This window comes from Diplotaxodon limnothrissa, linkage group LG9, assembly GCF_057381915.1.
Source record: "Diplotaxodon limnothrissa isolate DT_005_m linkage group LG9, D_limnothrissa_male_GT1.1, whole genome shotgun sequence".
NCBI classification, from domain to species: Eukaryota; Metazoa; Chordata; class Actinopteri; order Cichliformes; family Cichlidae; genus Diplotaxodon; species Diplotaxodon limnothrissa.
Genome location: NC_140604.1, coordinates 33,348,629 through 33,374,875, shown reverse-complemented (window position 1 = coordinate 33,374,875; position 26,247 = coordinate 33,348,629). Strand labels below are relative to the sequence as shown.

At 44.5% G+C, this 26,247-nt stretch overlaps 1 protein-coding gene across 1 annotated transcript; it reads right to left on the bottom strand.

The window, feature by feature from the left end:
- Nucleotides 1-2,034: 2,034 nt before the first annotated feature.
- ezh2 (enhancer of zeste 2 polycomb repressive complex 2 subunit) lies at nucleotides 2,035-21,298 on the bottom strand. The gene is made up of 19 exons (XM_085362536.1): nucleotides 21,120-21,298; nucleotides 17,093-17,216; nucleotides 16,311-16,439; nucleotides 15,746-15,865; nucleotides 15,502-15,622; nucleotides 13,960-14,139; nucleotides 13,699-13,804; nucleotides 9,899-10,062; nucleotides 9,153-9,250; nucleotides 8,832-9,075; nucleotides 5,008-5,174; nucleotides 4,762-4,897; nucleotides 4,246-4,371; nucleotides 3,985-4,163; nucleotides 3,788-3,883; nucleotides 3,342-3,423; nucleotides 3,107-3,187; nucleotides 2,947-3,031; nucleotides 2,035-2,288 (listed from the first exon to the last, which is right to left on the bottom strand). The coding sequence occupies exons 2-19, from the start codon at nucleotides 17,207-17,209 to the stop codon at nucleotides 2,228-2,230; spliced, it is 2,292 nt and encodes a 763-aa protein (XP_085218662.1). The 5' UTR covers nucleotides 17,210-17,216; nucleotides 21,120-21,298; the 3' UTR covers nucleotides 2,035-2,227.
- Between the last annotated feature and the right edge of the window lie 4,949 nt (nucleotides 21,299-26,247).

Below are 26,247 nucleotides of genomic sequence, written 5' to 3'. Positions count from 1 at the left end.
GACCTCACTTTTCACGTCGCGGTGTGTGCGAGTCACACGGCCAGAGGAATCGGAGACTGATCGAGAACGAGGCCTGGGATTCGTTTGGAGCAAATTCAGCACAAGAACAACCACAAGAGCGACTCTACGACACGCTGCAGGACATCTTTAGGATGGATCACATCACGAGAGCCTAAACTATCAGTTTCACCTGAATCTTCATCAGTTCATCAGCCTCTGATGAAGATCTCACCCAAGGCCTTGGATTACTTACACTAAAGTAACTAACACACAAACCACTGAACTACAAAGAAACTGTTTTTCTCTACAGATCAAACATTAAACATCAGAACTGCCCGTCTTTGTTTTTCTGTACAGTCGTCTCTGAAGGCAGCGCGTAGACGTTCGTCTTACTGTGGACACACGGAGACGGCGTCCCGTCACTTTTATCACAGACTGGTTTAGTAAACATGCACATAAACGTCTGAACCTGGACAAAGTGGAACAATCTGGACTTTAAACGAGTTCGAGTCCCTCGGTCTGCAGCGTGACGACGCGCCGGTGATCGCGTTTGTTTCGGCTCGTTAGTTTTGTTCCTTTGGAAAAAATGAACGTTAGCACCAGATCGGCCGCTGATGGAGAGCCCGGCTGGGACACAGTCAGTGCGCCCTCCACAGTGGTTGCTTCGCACGCCACCGCAGCACCACAAAGCCGCTTCTACTCATGCTCAGAAGTCGCTGCAGTGTGGCGGTTAAGGACACGAGTGAACGATGGCGTCAGGTTTTAATCATCGTGTTGAAAATACATCAGTGCTCAGAGGGAGAGGCTGAGGATTCGAGAGCATGTCAGAGGTGCTACACCTGCTGTTCAGTGGGCGTGTCCAGCAGCTCTGACTCAAGCAAACCTGCGTCTCCGACAGATACCTGCTAATTAATGCCAGCAGCACTAATATCTTCAGTTGAGCCACAAAGATGTTTTAACTGCATTAAAAAAGCTCCAAACTGCACAAACATGATCCAGAGGTTCAGGTCACAAACTTCAATTACAGGCTCACCTGTTAAATAAGCCACACCCCCAAATTCTAACCCTAAAGAAAATCCAAACAGGCGAGTTAAACAAAAGGACCGACTCACTTTAGGAGCCTCGAGTGGAGATCACACTGATGTCAGTCCTGGAGGGTGATGTCTGATCTGAGCATTTCCCAACATCAGCCCAGTGAAACCAGTGAGAATGAGCTACACGCCCCACTCCACACTCACCTGTGTTAAACTTTCTGTACTATTTACAGAATGGACGCTAACTGCTAATCTGAGCCTCCGAGCTCGGCCTCTGGGCTCCGTCTGTGCTGTTAGCAGTCACTAACCGTTAGCCAGCAGTTACCTGTCTGTGGGTGCACCTGTGCACCTGCCGCCTGACAACCGACCCTTAACCTCGTAACTGAAGAGTTAATCCTCTCATCCAGATTTTGTCACTTCTGGCTCAAAAACAAAGCAAAAAAAATTAAACGGTGACCAAAACGCCTTCACAGAGCCAGCAGCCCACTGCACTACAGCCGTGTCCATCTTTAACGTACAGCTTCTTTTATTCTTAAAATATTCCTGTTGTTCATCGACTTTGTTTTTAGCGGTCAGCTGGTTTCAGTGTGACGCTGCTTCGTGAACGACCTCCAGATTTACAGACAGACAGTGAAGCGGCGCTCTGAGGAGTGACAGGTTCACACGACACACACGCACGCACACACAGACACGCACGCACAGACACGCACACACACAGACACGCACACACACAGACACGCACACACACAGACACGCACACACACACACACACGAGGAGTACAAACAGTCTGGTCGGCGGTGTGAAAGTGGCTGGTGGAGGATTTTGGTCCCTGAAGCTTGAACTGAGAACTTTTAAAAACAGTCGGGCTTTTTTTCTCCAGAACATTTTTACTCAAAGATGAGACAGATAACAGATATTTATATATTTTTTGTTGGTGCGCTTTCAGCAGAGGGAAGATTTATGAATCCAAAGAGGAAGATTTGTCGACAAATCAAAGGATAAAAAACATGACAAGTTTCTCAAAAACTCAGACAACAACAAATATCAGCTTCAAATATCCCCGGTTTGTTTTTCCTGAAGCTTTGTGGCGTTGTGACGAATCGTCTGAGTCTCCTGAAAGTGAGGGTGTGGTTTGTTTGTTTGTGTGTGTGTGTAAGGCCTTTGTGTCACTGAAAAACACAGGAAGTCCCCGTCAGGCGATCTCCATCTCACGCTCGATCCCGACGTACTTCAGAGCGTCGGCCTGGCTGTACCTGAGGAACAGGAAACAAACCTTTGAAATGTTTTCTGATGCTAATAAGACACAAAAGCAGAAAAACTGACCTTTTTTAAATAATAATCTTGATATGCACACACGGTTTCAAAAAAGCCAGACCAAGAAAACTTTTAGGACTCGAGTTGAAGCAGCTAAACTTCTCATCTGACTGCTTTTGAACGAGTGCCATCAAAAGCTGACGGCACTCCTGGTTATTCAACATCCTGACCTCTTGGAGGAGATCCAGAGTCATCACGTGACCCTTAAACAGTTAGACTGGCCTGACCTGGATGACAGAGAACCTTTGCACACAGACCAAAAGCTGCGTCTGTATGAGAGTCAAAACTAAAGAAATCCTCCAATACAAAGACATTTAAAGTACAACACAAAGAGCTCTGAGTGTGAGACACTGACTGCAGGTGATGTATGTAGATGAAGGCGTGTTCAAAGCACTTTGAAACATTAACCGAGCTGTTCTGCAGCTGAGACCTCCATGTGACCCTGACCTGTTTTACCACAAACACAGCAAAACTACTTTCATGCAGAGTTAACCAAAAAAAAAGCGATGATCACACGATCACAGCCTCGTCTCCATCGTCACTCAGATAAAACCTCAGGACTCTCTCAGTCAGTGATTTGACTTCTTCTTCACTGACCTGTAGTCGAAGAAGAGCTCCTCTCCGGTCTGGATGGCTCTCTTGGCAAAGATCCCGATCCTGTGATCGCCGTTCACCATCATCACTGCAGAGAGGAGAAGCAGAGTTACCACAGAGAGGCAGGAAGCAGCAGGAAGCTCCCGCGACATGGTCTTTGTACCTTTTGCATAGCAGTTCGGGTTCACCGAGTGGTTGGCGAAGCGGATCTTGTTGCCTTTCCTCGTGGCATCAACAACAAAGTCTGGAAGGAAGAGAGCATTTCTGACTTTATCCTCAAAAACAAGAGTGGAAGAATTCATTTATTCAGCAGATCAGACGCGTTTGAGCTGAATGCAGTAAAATAAAGAAGAAAGACCTCAGATGTAACAGATATATTTATCCGTGCTGTGCTTTACCGTTGTTCAGGTTGAACAGGAAGCTGCACATGTATTTGTCGTAGACTTTGCCTCTGCGGTCGGCTTCGTCCTGAGAGATGATCTGCAACAGAACGTGTTGGACGTTTAAAGCGCAGCTGTGAGCACATTTATTCAGCTGTGACTCCAGCACGTGCACGGCCCTTTGGGACATGGCTCCACACAGCGGGGAGCTTGACTTTAGTAAATGAAGTCATCCAAAAACACATTACAATGTAAAACAATAAGACAAAACAGGATACAGTTTTCCTCTGCAGACACCAAACCTTCCTTTAGCAATGATGTAAATGGCCTCTGGCAGCCCTCTTGCAGTACCGTCACAGCCCACCAGAGGCCACAGTGAGAATCGCAGCATCAGATCAAAGATTCTTCAACTTCTAACCAGGTCTAAAAAAGCAGGTTAAACGACCACCATCAATCAGCCGTACCTCTCCACAGTACTCCGAAATGAACTCGTTTTTCTGCACCGGCTCTTTGATGAAGATGCCCCAGCCGGCCACGTCTGACGGAGCGAGCAGGAGGTGCTGAGGGACGGGAACAGATCAGGCGGCGCTTTTAGAACGTTTGATTTCACAATAAAATGTTTTGTTTTTAGTGAACGATGATTAAAGGCTGCACGTGTTACCTTCTTGGCGCCTCTCTGGATGGAGCAGTTCTTGCAGGACACGTTCTTGCTGTCCCAGTGGTCGGCGGCGCCGCAGGTCAGGCAGAGGTCGGGGTCGCACTCCCTCACTGCCAGGTAGCAGGGGCACTGCTTGGTGTTACACTGAGCTTTGCAGCGGCAGCCCGGGAAGCGGTTCTGACCTGCAAACACGGGAAAAGCAAACCAGTGAAAACACACTCAAAGAAGATTGGTTACTTCGTTTTTCAAAATAAAAGTTCTTACACTCCGAGCTGCACTGGCAGAACTTCTCACAGAAGTTTTGCGCGGTGACGCAGGGACACGAGGAGTCGCAGGGCTGACGGGGGTGGTCACATGGCTGGTAGTTATACACGTGATTGGATGAGCCATCTGTAAGAGGTCAGATGTGGCGTTTAAGAACAGAGCGAGTTGTGTGCTTGTGATTTCTCTGAACAGCATCAACGCCCGAGCTTTGCTTCCAGTCGTCCATCTTCCTTTGGTTTAAACCTTACTGTCCAACCTTCCACCAACAAACTCTTTATGTGTGAACACCGTAAAACAAAAACAAATATGAATGAATAATTTCTCCTTTTAAAGGGAGCAAACATGACAAAAAGTAAAGACGAGGAAAATGTTTGTGCTTCTGCACAGGTAACACGGCGCCCCCTGCTGACCATTATAAAGAAAGCAGGATTAAAGTACTTCCAGTTTGACTTGATCTCACAGATGTGTCAGCAGATGTAAACTATTGTAAACTTTTGTGCTGCTGTGACCTCTGACCTTTCTTCAGCTGGATCTTGCGGCAGTGAGTAGCCCACAGTCTGTGCTTCCTCTTCTTCTTCCTCGGCGGCGTGTCCTCGTCTTCAGCGGGAGCGCGAGCAATGATGGCCGACTCCTTGACCCTGAACTCGTAAACCTGCAGGACCCAGTACAGACGGCGTGTTAGACCGAGTGTGATCGTGAAGCCAGGGTCAGTTAAGACGAGCTGAAACAGACGGCGGTGAGTGCGATGAACCGGCAGCTCACCTGTCTGCAGGTCTTGGTGCCTATGAGCCGCGCGATGGCGCAGTAGTTGTCGTAGTACGTCCCGATGAGGACTCTGAAGAGAGACGCCTCAGCGCCGCTCCACTCCACCGCTTCGGCCTCACCGGACAGCTTCATCTTCACGGGAGTCTGACAGCGCGAGTTTCCCTCTGCACACATCAAATCAACACTGAGGACGTTTCCAACGCCGCAGGAAATAAACCTGCATTTGTGAGGATCTTGACAGGTCATAAACGAGGGTCCTACTTTCAGGGAAGGGTCTAACAGACAGCAGTGGTAAAGGTTTGTGTCATAAAACAAGGAGCGCGATGGTCTCATGGCTGAAACTGAGCTCGCTTAAATTTCCTCAGAAGGACAAACATCTCCGAGGGATCTAAGATAAACAGCCGAGCAGTGCAACCTAAAGTTCGACTGCCAAGAGAAATAATCTTTAGATAAAACCATGAATGAAACAAAAAGGCTTCTTATTACAAACACTGATGAATACTGATGAATACACAGACTCAGTCTGTGGATTTATCAGGAAATGCGTGGAAGATGTCGTCCCATCCAGAACAGTCAAATCCTTCCCAAATCAAAAACCCTGGATTAACGGAGATGTTCGCGCGGCACGGAACACCGCCTTTACCTCCGCGAACACATCGGACTACAAACACGCACATTACCAACTCCGGAAGACGATCAAAGCAGCCAAACGTGAGTACAGGGACAGGGTGGAACAACAGTTTGACAACCCTCGGAGTATGTGGCAGGGACTAAACACGATCACAGACTTTAGAGGGAAAACCAGCACACCGCAGACCACGGCCTCTCTGTGTGAGGATCTAAACGTATTCTACGCTAGATTCGACGCAGCGAACACCATGAGACCGGACAGTGTGCGCACCGCGGATGACGTCAGTGCGCACACTGTGTCTGAGGAGGATGTGCGGAGGTGCTTCAGGAAGGTGAACGTGCGCAAAGCTACTGGTCCGGACGGGATTCCCGGCCGCGTCCTCAAGTCATGCGCGGCTCAGCTGGCTGGAGTGTTCACGCACATCTTCAACCTTTCCCTCTCTCTGTCTGTAGTCCCAGCCTGCTTCAAAATGGCCACCGTCGTCCCTGTACCCAAATCCTCCACCATCTCCTCATTGAACGACTGGCGACCTGTAGCCCTGACCCCCATCGTAAGCAAATGCTTCGAGAAGCTGGTCAGGGACTTCATCTGCTCTGCACTACCCGACTCACTGGACCCTCTACAGTTTGCATACCGCCACAACAGGTCCACTGATGATGCCATAGCCCTGACACTACATACTGCCCTGTCACACCTGGAGAAGAGAGACACGTATGTGAGGATGCTGTTTGTAGATTACAGCTCAGCATTCAATACCATCGTTCCCTCGAAGCTGGACAGGAAACTGCAGGATCTAGGACTGAGCAGCTCCCTCTGCAGCTGGATCCTTAGCTTCCTGTCTGACAGACGCCAGGTGGTCAGACTGGGCAGCATCACCTCATCCCCCATCACACTGAACACTGGTGCTCCACAGGGGTGTGTACTGAGCCCTCTCCTGTACTCACTCTACACCTACGACTGCACAGCCACTAACAGCTCCAACATCATTGTGAAGTTTGCAGACGACACTACAGTGGTGGGTCTTATCACCAACGGTGATGAGACGGCTTACAGGGAGGAGGTCAGCGCCCTGACCCACTGGTGTCAAGACAACCATCTCACCCTCAACGTCGCAAAGACAAAGGAGTTGATAGTGGACTTCCGGAGGTGCAGAGAAGTACACACCCCCATCACCATCAACGGCGCTGCTGTGGAGAGAGTGAGCAGCTTCCGGTTCCTTGGCGTACACCTGGCTGAGGATCTTACGTGGTCAGTACACACAAACAAAACAGTGAAGAAGGCGCAGCAGCGCCTCTTCTTTCTCAGGAGACTGAAAAGATTCGGCATGAGCCCCCGCATCCTCAGGACCTTCTATCGCTGTGCCATTGAGAGCATCCTCACTGGATGCATCACCACCTGGTATGGCAACAGCACCGCCTACAACTGCAAAGCTCTCCAGCGAGTAGTGCGGTGCTCTGAACGGATAATTGGAGGTGAGCTTCCCTCCCTCCAAGACATCTACAGGAAGCGCTGCCTGAGGAAAGCGGGGAGGATCATCAAGGACTCCAGTCACCCCAGCCATAAACTGTTCAGACTGCTTCCATCAGGAAGGAGGTTCTGCAGCATCCGGTCCCGTACCAGCAGACTGAGAGACAGCTTCTTCCACCAGGCCATCAGACTGCTGAACACGTCATAGACACCTCAGCTTCACTACTGGAACTTCAACATTATGCACTCCACACTGTACAGTAATGCCACTGTTTTGCACATGTCTCACTCTGTATATTTTATATATTTTATTATTATTATTATTTTTTTACTATTTAATTTGTAAAAATGTGTACACACACACACACACACACACACACACACACACACACACACACACACACACACACACAGGAAAATATTTAGTATACACATCCAGAAATGCATACACTATTATATATTGTACATATATTTATTAGTTTCAGGTTGGCCATTCTTGTATTTTGCTCGTTTGTGTTGTTGTGTTTGCACATCTCTGTTGCTTGTGGGGCTCGCACACAAGAATTTCACTCGCATGTGCTGTGCCAGTGTGCCTGCACATGTGATGTGACAATAAAAGTGATTTGATTTGATGTCACAGTGACTCCTGGTCAAATCGATCTCTTTGAGCCTAAATTTAAATAACTTCAAATGTCTCCGTGCACCAATATGATTGAAGTACAAGCGTCACATGACCACGTGTGCCTGCACTGTATGAAGACTCACTGCTGCTGCCTGTTGCTTTGCTTGCAAACTAGTTTGTGCAGTAACGACAGGAAGGAAGGAAAAGAGTGAGAGTGTCATAACGTTGTATGAACTCCAGGCCGTTATTGTCGTCACGTCTGCTGTTTACATCGCGTGTTTGTGACTTTATCTGCAGCAGCTTTGAAGTGCAAACAATCATCTGTGATCTGTGCTGTCAAACAAACCTCCCACAACAAGGGGGCTGCATGCAGAGGGGAAGACCCAGCTGGTACCAAGAGCGATGCGTTCAGCCTCTCATCGGTGAACCGCAGGCACGGTGCAGGTTACTGCACGGATGAAGAGATGCTCGACTCAAAGAGCCTCACAGGAGCAGCAGGATCTCTTCTACAGTCTGGGCTAATCACAGTTTTAAAGTCTTGATGAAGCAGCAATGTTACAGTCTTTGTTTAAAAGGGGCTCAGAAACAGACATCACTCCAGCTGGTGGTTTTTATTTATCCAAAGTCCTAAATTAGCATCAAATGAATGTGCCTGCTGTTTGGGAATCGCCCTCCTCAGAGGAAATAACTTTAACTTCCCAGGAAAAAGAATTCCTGAGAGATCAAGTTTGAGGTTCTCTGGCTGTCTCTGTGTGCTCCAGCGTTAAATTCTGCTGCCAATTCCTTCAAAGATCTATTAAAGACAATAAGGGACATAACAGAAGTCTTAATGTCCCATCAGAGCTGTAATTAGAACAGCGAGGGAGGAGATGTGATGTCAGCTTTTTAATAGCTTCATGAAAATAAACAGAACTGTTGCTGCGTCGGCAGATTCATTGACTCTCTGAGGTCATCGCTGCTCTGAAGCCTGCGCTTCACAGGCAGAAACGTTTCTGTTAGGTTTGATGGACAAACAGAGACTCTGCGTCTTCTCTGCAGACGGACGTCTGTAACCCTGTTAACATTGAACTTCTACCGTCTGTAATAACCGCCCGTCTGCACCTGAGCTGCTGGTGGTCTCGTCCTTCTTGTCCTCGTCGTCTTTGTCGTTGTCTCGCTCGTCCTCTTTGCTGCCCTCGCGGTCGCTGTCCGTGTCTTTGGTTTCAGAGGACACCGTGGGGGTGCTGGGCCGGCTGTTACTGTTGCTGTTGGGCAGCCGACCGCGGCGCCGGCCCCCGTTACGCTTGGAGGGCGTCTTTGCCCGCTCGGTTCCCACGCCTGTGGCGTACTCCCTCATCATGCCGTCCTGAGGAAGCAACAGGAAGAGTGTTAATATATTTTATAACTTTTCTGTTTCAGTTTAAAAGAAAAGCAGCGACTCGCCTGCACCAGGTCCATGTAGCAGTCGATGCCACACGGGTTTTTGTCCACCAGGTTCTCCAAGTTCTTCCGCTTGTACGTGTTGGGAGTTGCATGGAAAGCTAAGAGACACGAGAGAGAGAGATGAGTGCTTCTAGGAATTCAACAGCCTCATCTGTCAAACAAGCAAAGACTCCGACCTTTAAAGATTTTATATGATGCAAACACTGCCAACAAAAACAAACTCAGGTTGGTGCCAATATCAAAAAAAGCTGCTGGCGTTTCAGCGTCGATCACATGACGTGTCGAGCAGCATTTATAACATCATCAGCACAGAGTCGAGCAGAGTCTTTTTAGGATGTGATGTTTTATTCTTTACTTTACTGACACGATCAAACTAAAGGAATCATTACCACAAGTTATTTTATGACTGTCAGGTTTTTAATGGAAAGCTTTGAGGCCATTTTTATACCCAAGATTCTTAAAACTGGCTGGACTATGAGTTATGTGAGGTTAGAGTTCTTATTTCATTAAAACTCCAAAGATAAGGTTTGATAACTTTTGGGGAACAGAGTGAACTTCTTGGTTTTCAGGTGGGAACATATCAGAGAAAGTTTGATTAGTACTGATGAAGGTGAGCTGCAGATGTGATAACGTCACTCTGCAGGCTGATGTGACCACATCACAGTGACAGTTACACAGATCTCTGAGGTAGCAGTCCAGCCTGTATAACCAGGAACTGCTGTGAAGTGTATTTATTGTGCACTAACGGTGGAGGAAGCAGTCGTATTTGAAGCAGCGTCTGCAGAACAGAGTGTGGAAGGAGTGCAGGCTCTGCTCGCGCTGCACGGAGCGAGCGTTCGGACCGTCGATGTTCGGCGTGCATTCAGGCGGCAGGGCGCCGGGCAGCTGCTGCTCAGTCAGCTCCTTGTACCTGCGAATACAAACACGCACACGAGAGAGATCAAATTTACTTAAGTCAGATGAACGCAGTGAGACAAACACGCATCACTGAGTTATCAGGTTAAAACATCCCATCAGTTTGTTACTGTAAAGCTGCTCTGTGCTGTAACACTGTCTCACAACACAGACCTGAACGTAAACAGGAAACACCTGGTGTTGTGTAACAATGGATTTAAGAGTCACACCCACAAGAACTAAAGTCTGTCAGGTTAAAGATATAAATCCATAAACCAAAACAGCAGATTTAAACCCGCCCCCCTCGCCTCCTATAACATTTAACATGAACAGATGTAGGGCTGAACGATATATCGCATTTGCGATAATATCGCGACATGATCAAGTGCAATTTTCTAACCGCAAAGGCTGCGATTATACTCTGGACATGTCCAAATTCATGGGCTGCATCCTCCTGAGGCCGCATTTGTAGACCGATTACGTCACAGCGACGTGCCGAAGGCTGTCCAAATTACTACCATATCCCAGAATTCATAGCACGGCACAGCCAAACTCCAGTTTCCAGCAATGGCGGCCGCTACTAAGTTTTAAAATTACTCATACTAATCTTTCTGGGTCACAAAATAAACTTTTAACATATTTTCAGGCGAGAAAGTAGTTGTGTAAACATCAAATATCTGCTCGGTTTATCAAGATATCCCATATTTGCAAAAGTGCTTCGACGTTTTCAGAGGCGTCTGCTACCCACCAGCTCGACAGCTAGCCGGGAGCTCGAGGGTTACTGATGCGGCCGAGAACGGCACAACTCCCGGCACATCATTTTCAGATCACCGCGGAGTTTCGCTGCTCGGGTTAAACGTAATATATAAGTCACTTAGACAACCTAAAAATGTTATTGTTGGGCTTTTTTCAGTGTTTTGTTTGTTCGTGAGTAAATCGGTTTGGCTGAGATTAAAGTTATTAGATTAGATAAAATAAAACTTTATTAATCCCCCGGGTGGGTTCCTCCTTGGTTTTCACACAGCTGACTAAACGTCAAACAGAAAACTTATTAAACAGAAGTATGAGACAGTCGAGAATTTACACCAGTGTCTGGTTATATTTTAGATAGCAAGAAGCAGACGGCCGAGTTTATTAAACTCCACCGAGACAGCGGTGACGCTAATCAGAACTAGACCGTCCAATTTCACTCCTTTAAACTTTAAAGGCGTGTTTGTGTGTGTGTTTATACAATTGCTATTATGTTTGCACTTTATGTGTAATGTTACTGACTGCAGAGATCAGTAAGATGTGTGTATTTTTTATTTATTAGTTTTATTTATTTAATATTATTTTTTAATTGAATGACTGTCTAGTAGTTCACAGATGTCGAAAAACTGAGTGTGGTAAAGCCACTGATTTTTTTTATGTATATTTCTGCAATCTGCACATTGTACTGACTTTCATTTTAATGTTTACACCAGGGTTCCTTGTCAGCACTTTATGCTCAGATGTTTGTAAGCTAAAAATAAACTATTGTGTATGTTTAAATATACTGTTGTGATTGAAGAAGTTAAATAAAAATGTCAGTCATCAATTCATGCATCACCTCATGTCATCATAACAGAGGTCTGTCTTCCAGGAAAGAACAGTTTAAAATTAATGTAATATAGTATTGGCCATACTATATGATGTATTGCTTGTCTTTGTTTAATAATACAGAAGACAAAGACCTTAAAAAATAATCGCATATCGCATCGCAATCGCAATATTGGGGCAAAAAAATCGCAATTAGATTATTTTCCATAATCGTTCAGCCCTAAACAGATGTTGATATTAAGTTTATTAAAGTACTCCACAGCTCTGCAGAGACACCGATGAATGCAGTACAGTGCACACACACACACACACACACACACACACACACACACACACACTTTGTGAGATTTGCTGTCACAACAACAGAGGAGCTGTGAGTCAAAGTTCAGCCACTAAATATTCTGGTTTAGTACCAAGTGGGTCAAAACAAAAGAGCCTGACTCCAGTCTGCACTAATGCTCCAGCTAACACATGCACGAGGTTTAAATGTTTCTGAAAAATGATTTTATATTTATGAACTGATCCAAATTAACGTGATGCGTTTAACCCTTTATGGCCGCTCATTTTGTGCGACTCTTTTTAAAGCGGTAGCACTGCAACCACGTAAGCTAGCACAATAATGGTTTTGCATATGAAACTGGAGGAACTGTACTTACAACTTATGCCAGTTTCCCCCTTCAGAGCCTTATAAGCCTATACTGGTGATTTTCTGTGTAGTTTCTGGGATGATTAGAAGGCCAAAGAGTTCTGGAAATAGTTTGTTTTGATGCACATGCTGCTTTTTTTTTTTGCAAATTTGCATTATTATATTAAATTTCCTTTTTCCTGCAGTATATAAAAATTGGTGTAGCTCAAAAATAAAACTATGAAGACACTCAAAACACATTTCCTGTGGTTGGAAACTATTTTGTACAACCTTTTTGGATAGCAAAATTTTCTCTAACAAGAAATATGTGTTTAAAAAAAAAAGTAAAAATGATTTTCAATTTTTTGTAGTTCATTGCACTTTTTGGCTATTTTTGTAGTTGCTATGGACTTAGTGCAATCATATTATTAGAATCTGGTTATAACGGTTGTACTGAGGTATAGCAACTTGAAATGCTCCCAAAAATGGCTCCACAGCATGTAAAATATAAGCTCTGGTGGATTTGGTTCTGTGGTAAGTCTTGAAGTATTAAATTGAAATTAAGTCAAATCTCGAGTTTAGTATTGTACAAATATTTTAAAGTACGTATAAGACCAACTGCTGCTCTTATATTTTGTATATATTTTACATCATAATCAACATTTTAAACACTTAAGAACAGGTTAATGTTGTTATAATTAAAAGTCTGTTTGCTGAGGCATGAACAGTAAATAAACAACATTCAAGTAAACAAACAGAAGATATGGAACAGACCATCAGCTAAACAGTTATTTTAAATACTGGATCATCCTGAACAACATCAGTATTACTGACAAATCTTTTTAAAAGCAGCTCATGACGTCTGTGTGTTTACAGAATGAATCAAAGTGGTCCTGAAAGGCTTCCAAGACATAAACAGTCTGAAATCAGACCTGTCCTGAGGTTTCCTCGTACAAAAACGTGCATCGCCTTTAATGATGCACGCCATCATCAGTTTGTCTCAACATTAGCACTCATCTGTGTGTGTGTGTGTCCTCTTTAGCTCACACATGAGACAGCCGCGGCTGTAGGAAGCACACATCTGACGTTCTGGCAAAATTAACAACCACCAGGACAACATCACGCCTGAGTCCATCTGAGCAATGACTGGATTCATCGTCTCCAGTGACACAACATGCAGCAATCTCAGCACCAACTGGACTTTGAGTTCCAAACACCAGTGAGATCACCTGCTGTCAATACGCCCTTTAAAGTCATCGCCTCGTCCCATCTGACCAAAGCGCCAAAACAGGACTTCTTGAAATCTCTCGAGAGGAGATCAACTTGAAACCAGGTGCTTTTTATGTTCATGGATAAATTCTTTGACCTTCTTTCATGACACATATTAGAATCAGTTCCTCTGTTATCGTCACAGTACCGACTCACTCGCACACAAACAAACCCACTGACTTTTCTTTGAGCTCCTCGGGGGAGCCCTTGTCGGGGAACATGGAGGAGATGGCCTCAAAAATCTTGTCAGAGGGAAACTTCTTGCTGGTGTCATTGTTGGTTCGGCCTGGAGACGACACACACACGCTTTCCATCAGGACACAAAACTGTCAGCTGGACCAGCGTGAATGCTACCCCCTTACAGCAGGTCAGCACAAACACGTCTTCATTGGTTATTACACGTTTCTAACTGCAGTACAGCTCCAACATCTCAGGACTTACTCTCATTGTTAACAAGCCCATCCTTGCGGGGCTCCTCTGGGTGCTCTTTGCCATCACACACGTCCATCTTGTCCACTTTAAAGTCCTGCTCTTCCTCCTCCTCATCATCCTCGTTGTCACTGTACTGTGCCAGAGCGTTGACCAACTCGACGAAGATCTCGTCGTTGATGAAGCCACACTCTGCAAAACACAACACACAGGATAGATAGTTTTACAGAGCAGCAGAGGAGCCGTTTCTCTTTCTACTGAGACGACGATACAAAGCAAATATTCATCGCACTGTTTTCCTGATGAGACACCACACTGACCAACCACACGAGCACGTTCACATTCCTGGTTTTGCGGTTTCTCTCAGATGTTGAGGGAGGACAGCAAACAGCTGTGCTGCATCAGCTCTCACATTACAAACTGCTGTGCAGAGTTTTGATAAAACGTTTAATCTCTGCTAGTTTTTTTCTGTCCCACATACTCAGAAATCTCTCTTTCAGAAACTTTGGAGCACGCCCACACAGGAGCCCGAGTTTGACAAGAAGCCATGCGAGCACCGAGCAGCACAGGACTTTCAGCTGCAACGATCTGTCACATTAAGTGATACTCAATCGTAATGGAAAACAACCAAAACTGATTACAGAAGGTAATTGTGGAAAAAGTTCATTACTAGACTTCCTGAATTCAGTTTTGTTTTTATTCCTAATAGAAAACTCTGACCGGCACATTTGTTTCGAGTCTGAATGAAAAGTGAAAAGTTGATTCCAAAACAACTTTGTTCCTCAGAGCAGTGGCACCGTGACTGCACACAATGTTACGCACAAAATATTTATTTTCTGCACCAATGCTTGGTAGCAACTCATTTTCATAGGGAAATGAGTGCACACGAAAAGGAAGGAAAAAAATCCATCGTCTGTGCACAAAGTTTAACACACCACAGCTAACACATGCTACAGATGACCGACTACCTGAAGAAATAAAGTATTGCCAGAAAAATCCATCGTATGGTTCCAGCAGGTTGAGCTCTCAGGAAAAAGGTGGCTAATGCTAACGAGGCTCCAGAAGCCAAACATCCACCCTGACAGACACTTTGCTTCAACAAAATGACCCATATGTTTATGGAAGCAGCTTAATGCTAACAGAGAGGAGACACGCCAGCATTTCAAATGGTTTTTCCTGTTGCCATGCTAGGTCTAGATCCTGCAAATGAGCTGTTAAAAAATGCAAACACAACAAAAAACGCTGAAAAGTTAGAGGCTCCTGTGTTCATGTACGACTCGAAATTATTGTCTTGTTCTGATAAACTGCCGCCGTACAGTCGTTTTTAAACCATTTTTCTGCTCTTTATATTAACCCTGGAGAACCCATGGGGTCGGCTCTGACCCCATGGGTTCTCCAGGGTTAAGATCCACAAACAAAGCGCTTTGATCCATCAGCTGATTAGTCACATTTCAGTAACTGTTTTTGCTGCCTTCAGACTGATTATCAGATGAAGTTTCATTAATTACTACTTTGGCTCTCAAACCATTTGCTCCTGCGCCCACTGACCCTCACCTCTGTCTCCGTGGACTTTGCCGTCATAGTTCTTGATGAGCTCTTCGATGAAAGTCCCGTCCTGGTCGAGGATCTCGTCTCCCATGTAGGGAATGTTATGGAGCACCGTCTCATCCTCCACCTGCAGGAGGAAACCCAGAAACGTCACACACACAGCTTCTCAGCCACCTGTGACTGTAGTATACTGTCCTGAATCCCAGCCTCAGCTGTTCACAAAGTGCAGCTTTTAAAGCTTTGTACGCACCATGAAGTTTTGCTGTAGCGGCGACCAGGAGTACATGACCGGGACCGAGGCCACGGCGTTCAGAGTCTTCAGGGGGATGACCTGTCGAGGGAACTCGGAGAAGCCGCTCTCCACGGTGCACTGCAGAGGAAGCGTGCGTTACAGTCAGGACACCGCCCTCTGAGCCTTTAGAGTATTTTTTTTTTTTTCAAATTTCTAATTCAAATTTTATTTGTCACACACACACAACCATACACAGTATGACATGGGAGTGAAATGCTTGTAGCTGTACAATGCCCGACCATTAAATGACAGAAGAAAAGTTTTACAATATTTACAATTTACTACAAAAATTTACAAATTAACTTAGGAATTTACAGTAAGGAATGTGCAAATAGCAGAAGAGATTATAAAGATAAGGATTATAAATTATAGGAATTATAGGATTATAGGAAACGTGTGGTGGTGACGTGTGTGAGAGTCCAGTCTTATAGTGACGTGTTTGGGAGAGTCCAGTCCTACACCTGGTTCAGGCCCCGAATAGCCTGGGGGAAGAAGTATTTTGATACCAGTATCAACCGCTCACCTCTCGAGTCCCTCGTAAGGAGCTGACCGACGTCATGATGTGAACGGGCTGGATTCGCCGGGTTTTCCACTCCTGGTTCAAAATGTCAGTTCGCTCCATGATTTTCTGACGGTTGCTGTTGAACATGCTCTGTGAGAGTTAAAGGAAATTTATATCAGTGCACAGAACAAAACACAGGGCCAGCTTCACTCTCCCTCAGTGTTACCACCCGCAGAGATCGTACCTGTGCAGGTGAGCCAGGTGACCATTTTAGCAAATAAACAGCACGTGCTGAAGCCTTTATATGGACCTTCAGCTACGTAAACTTTAATTTGGATCAGCTTTCATTTTAATTTCTGACGGAAAAATGTTAAAGGAGCCATAACGTCACTAACGAGACCTAAATCTGTGAGAAACTGCTGCTGTGAAAACAACTTAAAGTACTGAAAACGTTACGTAGTGAGACAAAAGCACCGTCATCCATCAGACTCCTGATAACCATCTCTTCTCCATTTTAACACCATTTATAGGACAACTCTCAGAGAGCCAATCACAGAGTTTACAGCCCCGGCTGGTCTAGTCAGTCAAAGCAATCACCGGCCCAAACACCGTGGGACACTTCCTGTTTCCACTTTCATGATTAAAAACTTTGGGCGAATAAATAAATCTGTTCTTTACTCCAAAACAACCTCAGCTAGTGCTCTTAAAAAAAATAAAAACTATAGTCAAACAGACCCAACTTCTCTTAATAACTGCAGCATGAACGCTGCTGTGTGCGTCTGTGTGTGAGTGCGTAAACGAACCTTGACCTCGTCAGCCCGTCTGAAGCGTTTCAGCTGCCGAAGCCTCATGTACTCAGACTTCACCCTCCTCTTCCAGCAGGCGGGGCCTTTCTCCGAACGCTTCCCAGTCAGCACCATGATTCACCTGCAGCCAGACAGGAAGAGATTAGGGATCCTGAACACGACACCTTCAGGTCTCATATTTTCACACTTTTCTTGACTGGACTGTAGGGCCAAAACACTTTATCTATTTAATTTAATAATTTAGGAATAAAATGTTCCTCTTGGCACAACCCAAACTTGGATCTGGTGCCCCAGACATGCAAACCAAACATACATTTGTTAAGATAATAAACTTCACCTCACGTCCAACAATCAGAGCCAACCTCTGATTTTCTTTTCTTTCAACAGCTGATGTAAAAATGATATGCTGCAAATCAAACGTCTGAAACCTCGCTGCCAGCATTCAAATGCCTTCTGTTCAATCTCACGTTACCATTCAAGTGCCAACCCCGGAGAGATTCAAGCACAGGTGGATTACTTCCTCGCACCTCCTCTGCCAAGTCCTCGTTCTCATCCTTTCTTTTAATGACTGTGTGTGAATGACAGCAGTCGTCTGTCGATCCATCTGCTGCCCGGCAGTCAGTCAGTAACCGTGAGTCTCTGACTCAAACCTCACACTTCAGATTAGACGTGATAGACGGCCGTCGTGGAGATGTGGACGACTGAACCGGCCTGACACATTTTGCAGCACAGAAAATAAAGAGATACACTGAAGCCCCTTTGGACAAGTTAAATGTGCTGGGATGTTCACACAGTAAACTCACTGCTGTGTCTTATTAGTATTTAAAACGTGGAGAGATTATTAGGCACCGTCTCAGTAATGCATATAATCAGTATCTAAACAGGCGATTATAACCTTATTTAAGGGTTGGATTTGCGCACAAAATGGAGCAAGACTATCACTGAGTCAATTTAATCCCGTACGGATTAGGGTTGGGTGATTGGACGAATATATGGACTATTGACGATGGGCTCAGCCTCAGTGGGCACCAGATCCAAGTTTTTACAAGAGCCATTTATTTATTTATTTGCCCATGAGTAAGTTTGCTAATAATGATGGAGCTAATAGAAGCAGTCAACAGCAAAAAAATGAATAAATAATAGCGCCGTTTTAACCGCACCCTCTTTCATCTGCGAGCAAATGCCCCCACCTCAGAGTGCGCCCAAATGCTTGTTGATGGAGCTGCAGAAGCTGGTGATAGCCTAGCATAGTCAGCCGGATGGTGGACACGTACATGCTCATGCAAGTTAGTCGTGCTTGAGTACTTTGCTCACACTATACGTCTGCAGCACACCGCTTTGGTTACATCCTTAGGTTTACCTCTTTCATCTGGTTTAAAGCCAAAGAAATCCCAGAATGGTGACTTTATATTTTTTGTGCTGTGAGCGCTAACACGCCGTCAACATGACTAACACGATTAACAATTAACCCATCTGGATCCCAGACTGAGTCAAAATCCCTGAAATGTCCCCGTCAACGCATTTCGGCAGTTTGTCCCAATTTTGTTCATTCTGCGCTCCAGATGTGTTGGGAGCGTTAACGATTGTAATTGTGATGACCGCGTTCAAGCCGTGTTAACGCTGACAGCGTTTTTTTGGGAAACTAGTTTGTCCATGTTTGGACTTATTCTGTGTTGTAAACACACAAATCAGTTCGTGCATGATTACATTGCCCCACCCATCAAAAAGTGTGCACATGCGCGAATATATCGCCCATCAGTGATTGTTGGACTGACGATTGGAAAATTGTGACATATCGCCCAACCTTAGTATGGATATACCGAGATTGGTAAACTGTGCTTGGTTTTCCTGTACAGATGTGAGGGGGAAAAAAAAAATCACCAACAATGCTATAAAAGTATTTTCTAATCAGCCTGTAAATGTCTGAGAATTGAGGACAGCAGCTGCTGGACTTTCTGGAGAGGAATGTTTTCCCATTCCTGTCAAAGGAATCTAGCTGCTCAACAGGTCTGGATGGTCTTTGTTGTGTTGTTTGGTTCATTATCCTCCAAACGTTGAGCATGAATTATGGTGAGAAAGGTCTGGACTGCAGGCAGGCCACTGCAGCACCGGACTCAGCGTTCATATTTCTAGTTTCATAGGCACGAGTGGACTCCCACATCATCATGGAAGCAGACTTTGAACTGATGACAAACCGAATGCTTCCTCTCCCTTCTTGTTCCAGAGAATGTGAACTCTGCGTTTTACAAAAATAATTTCAAATTTCATATTACCTGACCTCAGAACAGAAAAGGTAACTGCCCCCCTTGTAAGTCATGAACAAACTGGGAATAATCACATTTCTTGGAAAGTCCCAATCACTTTCACTAGCCACACCCAAACCTGAGTCAAGAAATCACTTAAACAGAACCTGTTTGTCAAAGTGAAGGAGGATAAAGATCTCCAAAAGCAACACATCACGCTACAGTCTAGAGACACAGCAGCAAAACAAAGTCACTGACATCTACCAGTCTGGAAAAGAATACAAATTTCTAATGCTTTGGGACTCACGAGAACAGTAAGAGCCATTACCCACAAATGGAGAAAACTTGGAACAGCAGTGAACTTTCCCAGGAGTGCATGGCCCACCAAAATTATTCCAAATTACTTGGCAGCTCACCCAGGTTGTCACAGGAAAAAAAACAAAAAAAACAAAACAGAACAACATCTAAAGAACTGCAGGCGTCACTTGTCTCTGGTGAGCTCAGAATTCATGAAAATATTCTGGACTGATGAGACAAAAGCAGAACTTTGATTCCCGTTACATCTGTCATCAAACTAACAGCACATCAAAAGAACATCTTATCAATATTCAAACAAGGTGGCAGTATTAATGATGGTCTGGGGCTGCTTTAGGACCTGGACAACTTGCCATAATTAATGGTACCATAAATTCTGCTCTATCAGAAAATCCTGGAGGAGAAGGACACTTAGTTTATGCAGCAGAACAATGATCCAACACACCAGCAAGTCCACCTCTGTTGCTTTGGAACAATCTTCCTCTTCACATGGTTTTTCAGTCCAGATCGAAGACCTATTTTTAATCTCTGGCTTTTAACTCTGTGGGTGACTGACACTTTTATTCATTTTATTGTCTTGCCAAGTTTCTATATTATTATTATTGTATTGTTCAGCACTTTGGTGTGTTGTTAAAGTGCTATATAAATGATGATGATCATGAATGGTTCAAAAACCCCCAAATGCATGTTTTGGAGCAGCCTAGTCAAAGTCCTGACTTAAATAAATCGCTGCAAACATTTGACCTTCAAGATGAAGGGCTCTATCCAAAACCTGCCACATGACTCTCAAGATGACTTTTGACTAACAGGTGAAACTCAAGCTTCCTGTCATGTGTAAGCGGCACAAACTTCTATTCTTTTTGCTCTAGGCGATGTTATGAGTTTTATGGTGAGGGAAGTGGTTGAATATCGCCCCCGCAAGGCTTCTAGGCAAACAAGAGGGAAGCTTTTTTACTTTAATCAATGTGACAATCGCCTAATTTAAGGTGACACTTACTTTTACCACCACCTCCAGCCCCAGTTTCACAATAAAACCCTCAAAAGCTTGAACAAAAAACGAAAGAAAATTAAATGAGAGGTACTAAAAATTATACATCAAAAAACTGTACCAGCCTTTTTCTGTGAGCTAGCTTCGAGCTAACGATAGCTTGCGGATGTCGTGCCAAGTTTGGCTCCCCTCAAAATGTGCTTCCCCTTAGCCCTGAAACATGCTCACAAAGGTCCCAAAACACGAGTGGACGGTGGATCCATCGGAATGATTACCCTCCTCCGAGTCATTTAAAAAAAAATGACGGCTTCTTTATAAGCTAGTCAATATTTACGGGGATACAAGAATTGGCACGGTACCCCGGCGAGCTAGCTAACAGTTGGCGAGTTAACAAAGATTGAGGCGCCCAAGAGCACAAAGAGCAGCCCACAACAAAAGCACCGTGAACACAGCCACGGACACTGACAGCTTCTCTCACCTCCACCCGAGCCTCTGGCCTCATCCAACGGAGCGATCCGGATCGATGCGACAAACACGGGCAAAGTCGTCCTTTGTGCTGCAGATTAGCTCGCTCCGTGTTACGGCTAGCTGTAACGTTAGCTCGATGGCTAGCTAGCAGTTTAACTCAGGAGGAGGGAGCGACCGAGCTCGCGCAACACCCGGCTTCACGCACCCAGAGCCGGTAAATGAAATAACTCACATCGGCTCCTTCGCTCCAAGGCTGGTTAGGACACAGAAACTGTGCGTCTATGAGGGACAGTTTGGTGTCAGCCTGCTTGTAAAAAGTTATTTGGATTTCAATGTTTCCGCCTAGGCAACAGCGACTCTGTTCAAACTGGTCCTCCGCCTCACCGCCCACTACGGCTGCGGCGGATTCAAGAGGCGCCAAACGTCTAGGCCAATCACAGAACCCGATGTTAGGGTTTCCTCAGTGAGTCCTACGCGATAGGTCGAATGATATAAAAGTGTAGCCAATGAAATTTGGAGCTGAGCTGGGGGCCCTGTGGCAGGGACATGTGGACAGCTTCTCTTTGTTCTCTCTTGTCAACGGGAGAAAAAACAAAATATGCAAATACACACTTTGACAGTTGAGTTAATAATAGTTATGCATCACATTTGAGATCAAAGCGGTGTCTCTGACGCATGACAGCTGTCACAGCCGTCAGGGCTAAACTAAAACACTTATATAAAAAAGGTTATCGATGGATTTAAGGGCAGCGGAGAGGCGACAGACAGCGCGTGGTCTCGTGCAGAACAGCTCAGGTTTCAGCAGGTGTGTGAGCGTCTCAGTGTGTCCAGAACGAGGAAACATGACGGCTGAACGGGTTTATTGAATGAATGAGAGACTCCAGTGCCACAGCCAGCAAGGGCAAGGGTCTCCAAGTTTATTTAGCCACGCCCCTCCGAGCAGCGATTGGATGACGCTTCGAAAACGTCCACATGATGCATTCACTGCCAGCGGAAACAGAAAACACAGCCGACAGATTAAAAGCATCATTAAAAAACAATTGTGTCATTTCAAATCTTTAAGAGTAGTAAAAAATAAATAAAATGTAGAATGTTTTAATGCATTGATTTTTAAGCAATAACAATAGGGAGGGAGATGAAGAAGGCAGACTGGAATACTAGGTTACGTTAAACAGGATAAACAGAGAGTGACAGAAGAATGCAAAGGTCGTCCAGATGACATACCTGATGGAAATGTGTAGGAGAGAGGGTCGTGCAATTCTTCTTTAACTAGATGGTTTAAAATAATCATGGAGAGAGTGAGAGGATACCTGAGGTATGGAGAAAAATGTACTTGAATTGTTTTTTAAGACGAAGGTTGATGTGCAAAGCTGTAGCAACCACAGAGGGATAATGTTGTTGAGCCATATCATGAAGAAATGGTACGTTGTTGAAGCTGGAATAAGAAGAGAGGTGGTGATCAATGAGCAGCAGCATAACTTCATGCTGAGAAAGAGAACTACAGATGTGATGTTTGCTTTGAGAGTGATGGAGAAGTATAGAGAAGGTCTCAAAGAGCTTCACTTTATCTTTTTAGGATTAGAGAAAGCAGATGATAGGGCGCCAAGAGAAGAACTTATGAAGTCAGGAGTGGCACGACAGCTCCCTCTGTTGGTCGCTGTGGTGCAGATCCAGGCCTTTGTTTAAATTCAGTTAACTTAAAAGTTAGTTTTTTCTGAATGCTTAAACCCTAACTGTGATTCTTACAGCACAATTTCTAAAACTATTGATAATTATAGCAAAACCACTCACTGAGTTTGCAAAACTAAAAGCACAAACACTGCTTTGCACTCAGTTTGCCATTTTGTAACACACACTTTGCAAACCTGTAGCTACAATCCACTGCACAGCACTCTTTTTGCAGAACTGTAAACACAACTCACTGCTTTACACTCAATTCCCAAATGATCAACGCACTCCTAGCAAAACTATACACATTTACGGCCATTATTTATACTACTTTGCCAACTGTCTGGCACACTTTCACATGTGAAAACTGTTTTAGATAATTAGTTCACTTTGCAATCAGCCTAAGCACTATAATACAGGTAAGCTGTGTGTGCGGAGTACAATGGAGGGAGCAGAAAGAGTGAGAAGTAGAGGAGGCCGAGGAAGAGGACGTGGAGGTGAAGAAGTAGGATGAAGAGGACGACAAGGACAAGGAGGAGCAAGAGGAAGACGAGGAGGGGGGAGAGGAAGGGTAAGAAGAGTAAGAAATAGAATTGCTGATGACATCAGAGCTACAATAGTGGACCGTGTCATCAACCGTGGAATGACCCTGAGGGTAGCTGGCCAACGGGTCCAGCCTAACTCGAGCTGCTACACTGTAGCAGGCATCATAAGGACATTTTGAAATGAGAATCGGTGAGTACAGTCACTTCGCACTAAGATTTGTAGCACTGCCATATGCCAATGAGAAACACACCAATACCATTGCTGTAAAAATACTGGAATTGTTACTTCACAGAATTGCTAGATGACCAGATGCTGGGGCAGAGGAAGCATGTTCACTGCAGACTAAGTAACCCATATAGTCATTATGGCGATTGCAAATAATCCTATACTTGGAAATAAACACTTGTGTTTGTTTTGATGTGTTTGAATAAACACCAGTACTTGAAGTTTGGATCCCTCTATGCTTATGGATCTATGACAGAAGTAGCTCAAACTGACATAGCCTACCTTGTGCACAGAGAAAGCAAAAGCCAGATGTGTTTTGTATTCATACCATCAGTGTGCAGTTGGCGCATTGTGTGCTTAGTAGATGATGGCTTGTGTGTACTGTTTGATACGGAAACACCATTTTTACGAAGGTGTGAAGAGTTAATCTAGCTGTGTTTGCTTTTGCAAGAGAACTACAATGTTTTGATGATTGGGTGACAGGTTTTCTTATTTGTGTGAAGAGTTTTGCAAAAATAGTCAATAGTTACAAAAAATGTGCTTAAGCAATCAGAAAAAACTGTAATTCTGTTTTTCTGGACGTAGAGTTTTGTGGGAGAAACGTTTCGTCCAAGGGACTTCTTCAGTCTCAGCTGACTGCAGGTTTCCCCAAATCTTATAAACAGTACATTTGCATAATGAATGAAACCAGCCCACTGAAGGGACAATGGGCTGTTTATAAGATTTGGGGAAACCGCAGTCAGTAACCTGCAGTCAGCTGAGGCTGAAGAAGTCCCTTGGATGAAACGTTTCTCCCACAAAACTCTACGTCCAGATGAACAGAATTAACTTTTGGAGATTTACTTTCCTGGATGATTGAGAATGCATCAAGATATCTATAGAAAAAAAGACTCTTGATTCTCAAAGGTCCAAAGTTTGTTTGTGTGTGTTACGTCTCCTCGAGAGGAGGAGGGGATAACACAACAACTCCGGAAACTCAGTACAGGTGTTATGGAAAAAAGGTTTAATGGCAGCGCTCCAGAGTCAGACAACCAGATAACCCAGAGTCAGACAACAAATGTGGGGGAAAAAGGGAGTTAGGTTGTGCCAAAAAAAAAAAAACCCACCAAAAAGACAAAGCCAAAACTTAGCTGAGCTACTATCCTAGAAAAGCATCAAACAGGAAAAAAAGGCCCTAGACCTCAACTTAAAACAAGTAGTGATGTGTCGAAGCGTCGAATCGTGTGTCGGGTAATCTCGGGAGCGTTTTTGTGAAGCGCGTATCGAGGCTCGCTTTGATTACGTATGCAGTGACGTTCGAGGCCTCGCGGGCAGTCCGTACCACGTGACTGATTCAGGGACTGGTTCACCGGTTCGCGCCAGATTCGAAATAAAATGGGCAGAAAAACAGGTGATTCCCCATCACGCTGTGTTGTGGAATTGGATTACGTACGTGCTACATAGTTACTTATGCATTTCTTCTTCGATGGAACCAGCAAGGAAGAGATGTTTTTTTTTTTAAATGTTGTCTCTCCTAATAAAGTATGCACACAGTAATAAATATCACAAATGATAAACACCATAATATAAATAAACAACACTACACATCCTATAATCTGATTTCTGTCTTTTAGTTTATTAAAAAGTGAAGCACCAAACACTAGTTTGTGTCATTATCCAGATGTACATAAGCATGATTACACAGGTACTAGGAGCGGGTTTGGATTATCGATTAAAATCGATTCTAGCTTGGATGTCGATTCATTAAAATCCTGAATCGATTTTTAATAGAAATATTACTACATTTCAACAACCACCAAACAGCTAAAACAGTAAATGAGAGGAGGTACACCGATTCTGCACAAAGACGTAAACACAAGGCGCGGACCGCTGACGGATCAGAATCAGTGAGATGTCGCCTTTCTCACCAGACATCACGGACACGGTCGGGGCTGAAAGCCGACAGCTCGCTGATTCTGATCCGTCGGCGGGTCCGTGCTTCATGTTTACGCCTTTTTTGCGCTGATTCTGAAGCTGCAGGTTTTATTTCTCTTCAAACAATATTGAGCGAACCAGCAGAAAAAGAAGATCCAAACTACGCTTCACATAAACATCGTCATGAATTTCCTCTGATTTTTGCTGTTTTGCTTTCACCAGGATAAAAATCACACTTCATGCACAGCTCTCTCACACTCTCTCTCTCTCTCTCACACACACACACACACACACACACACTCTGACTCACTCACTGGCCTGCACCAGGAGCATTGGACTGCCATTACCTCATAAGACTTTGTTGTTACACTATCTCTTACCGTACATTACTAAATCTCCATTTGCACTATTTGCCTATTTGCACTACTCTGCCTGGTTTACACTCAGTGTCATTTACCCTTACCTGAATATTGTATATTGTATATTGCATAGCTTTCTTGTTAAATTGTATTGTATTTATTTAAATTTTTACTTTTTAATTTATTTTATTTGCATTTTTTAATCACTCTTATATTTAAATGTTCATTTGCTATTTCATCTAGGGTTTGAGAGTGACGAAATTTCTATTCTCTGTATGTCCTGTACATGTGGCAGAATTGACAAATAAAGTTGACGTTGACTTTGACTTTGACTTTGATATTATGGTCGACTGTATCGAACGCTGCACTGAGGTCTAGCAGGACAAGCACAGAGATGAGTCCACTGTCAGAGGCCATAAGAAGATC

Coding starts and splice junctions, on each gene's coding strand:
- ezh2 (XM_085362536.1), bottom strand. CDS start 17,209: ATGGTGCTGACTGGGAAGCGTTCGGAGAAAGGCCCCGCCTGCTGGAAG. Junction 13,805..13,959: donor TGGGCTTGTTAACAATGAGA/GTAAGTCCTGAG, acceptor TGTCGTCTCCAG/GCCGAACCAACAATGACACC. Junction 4,372..4,761: donor CAAGATCCAGCTGAAGAAAG/GTCAGAGGTCAC, acceptor GACCTCTTACAG/ATGGCTCATCCAATCACGTG.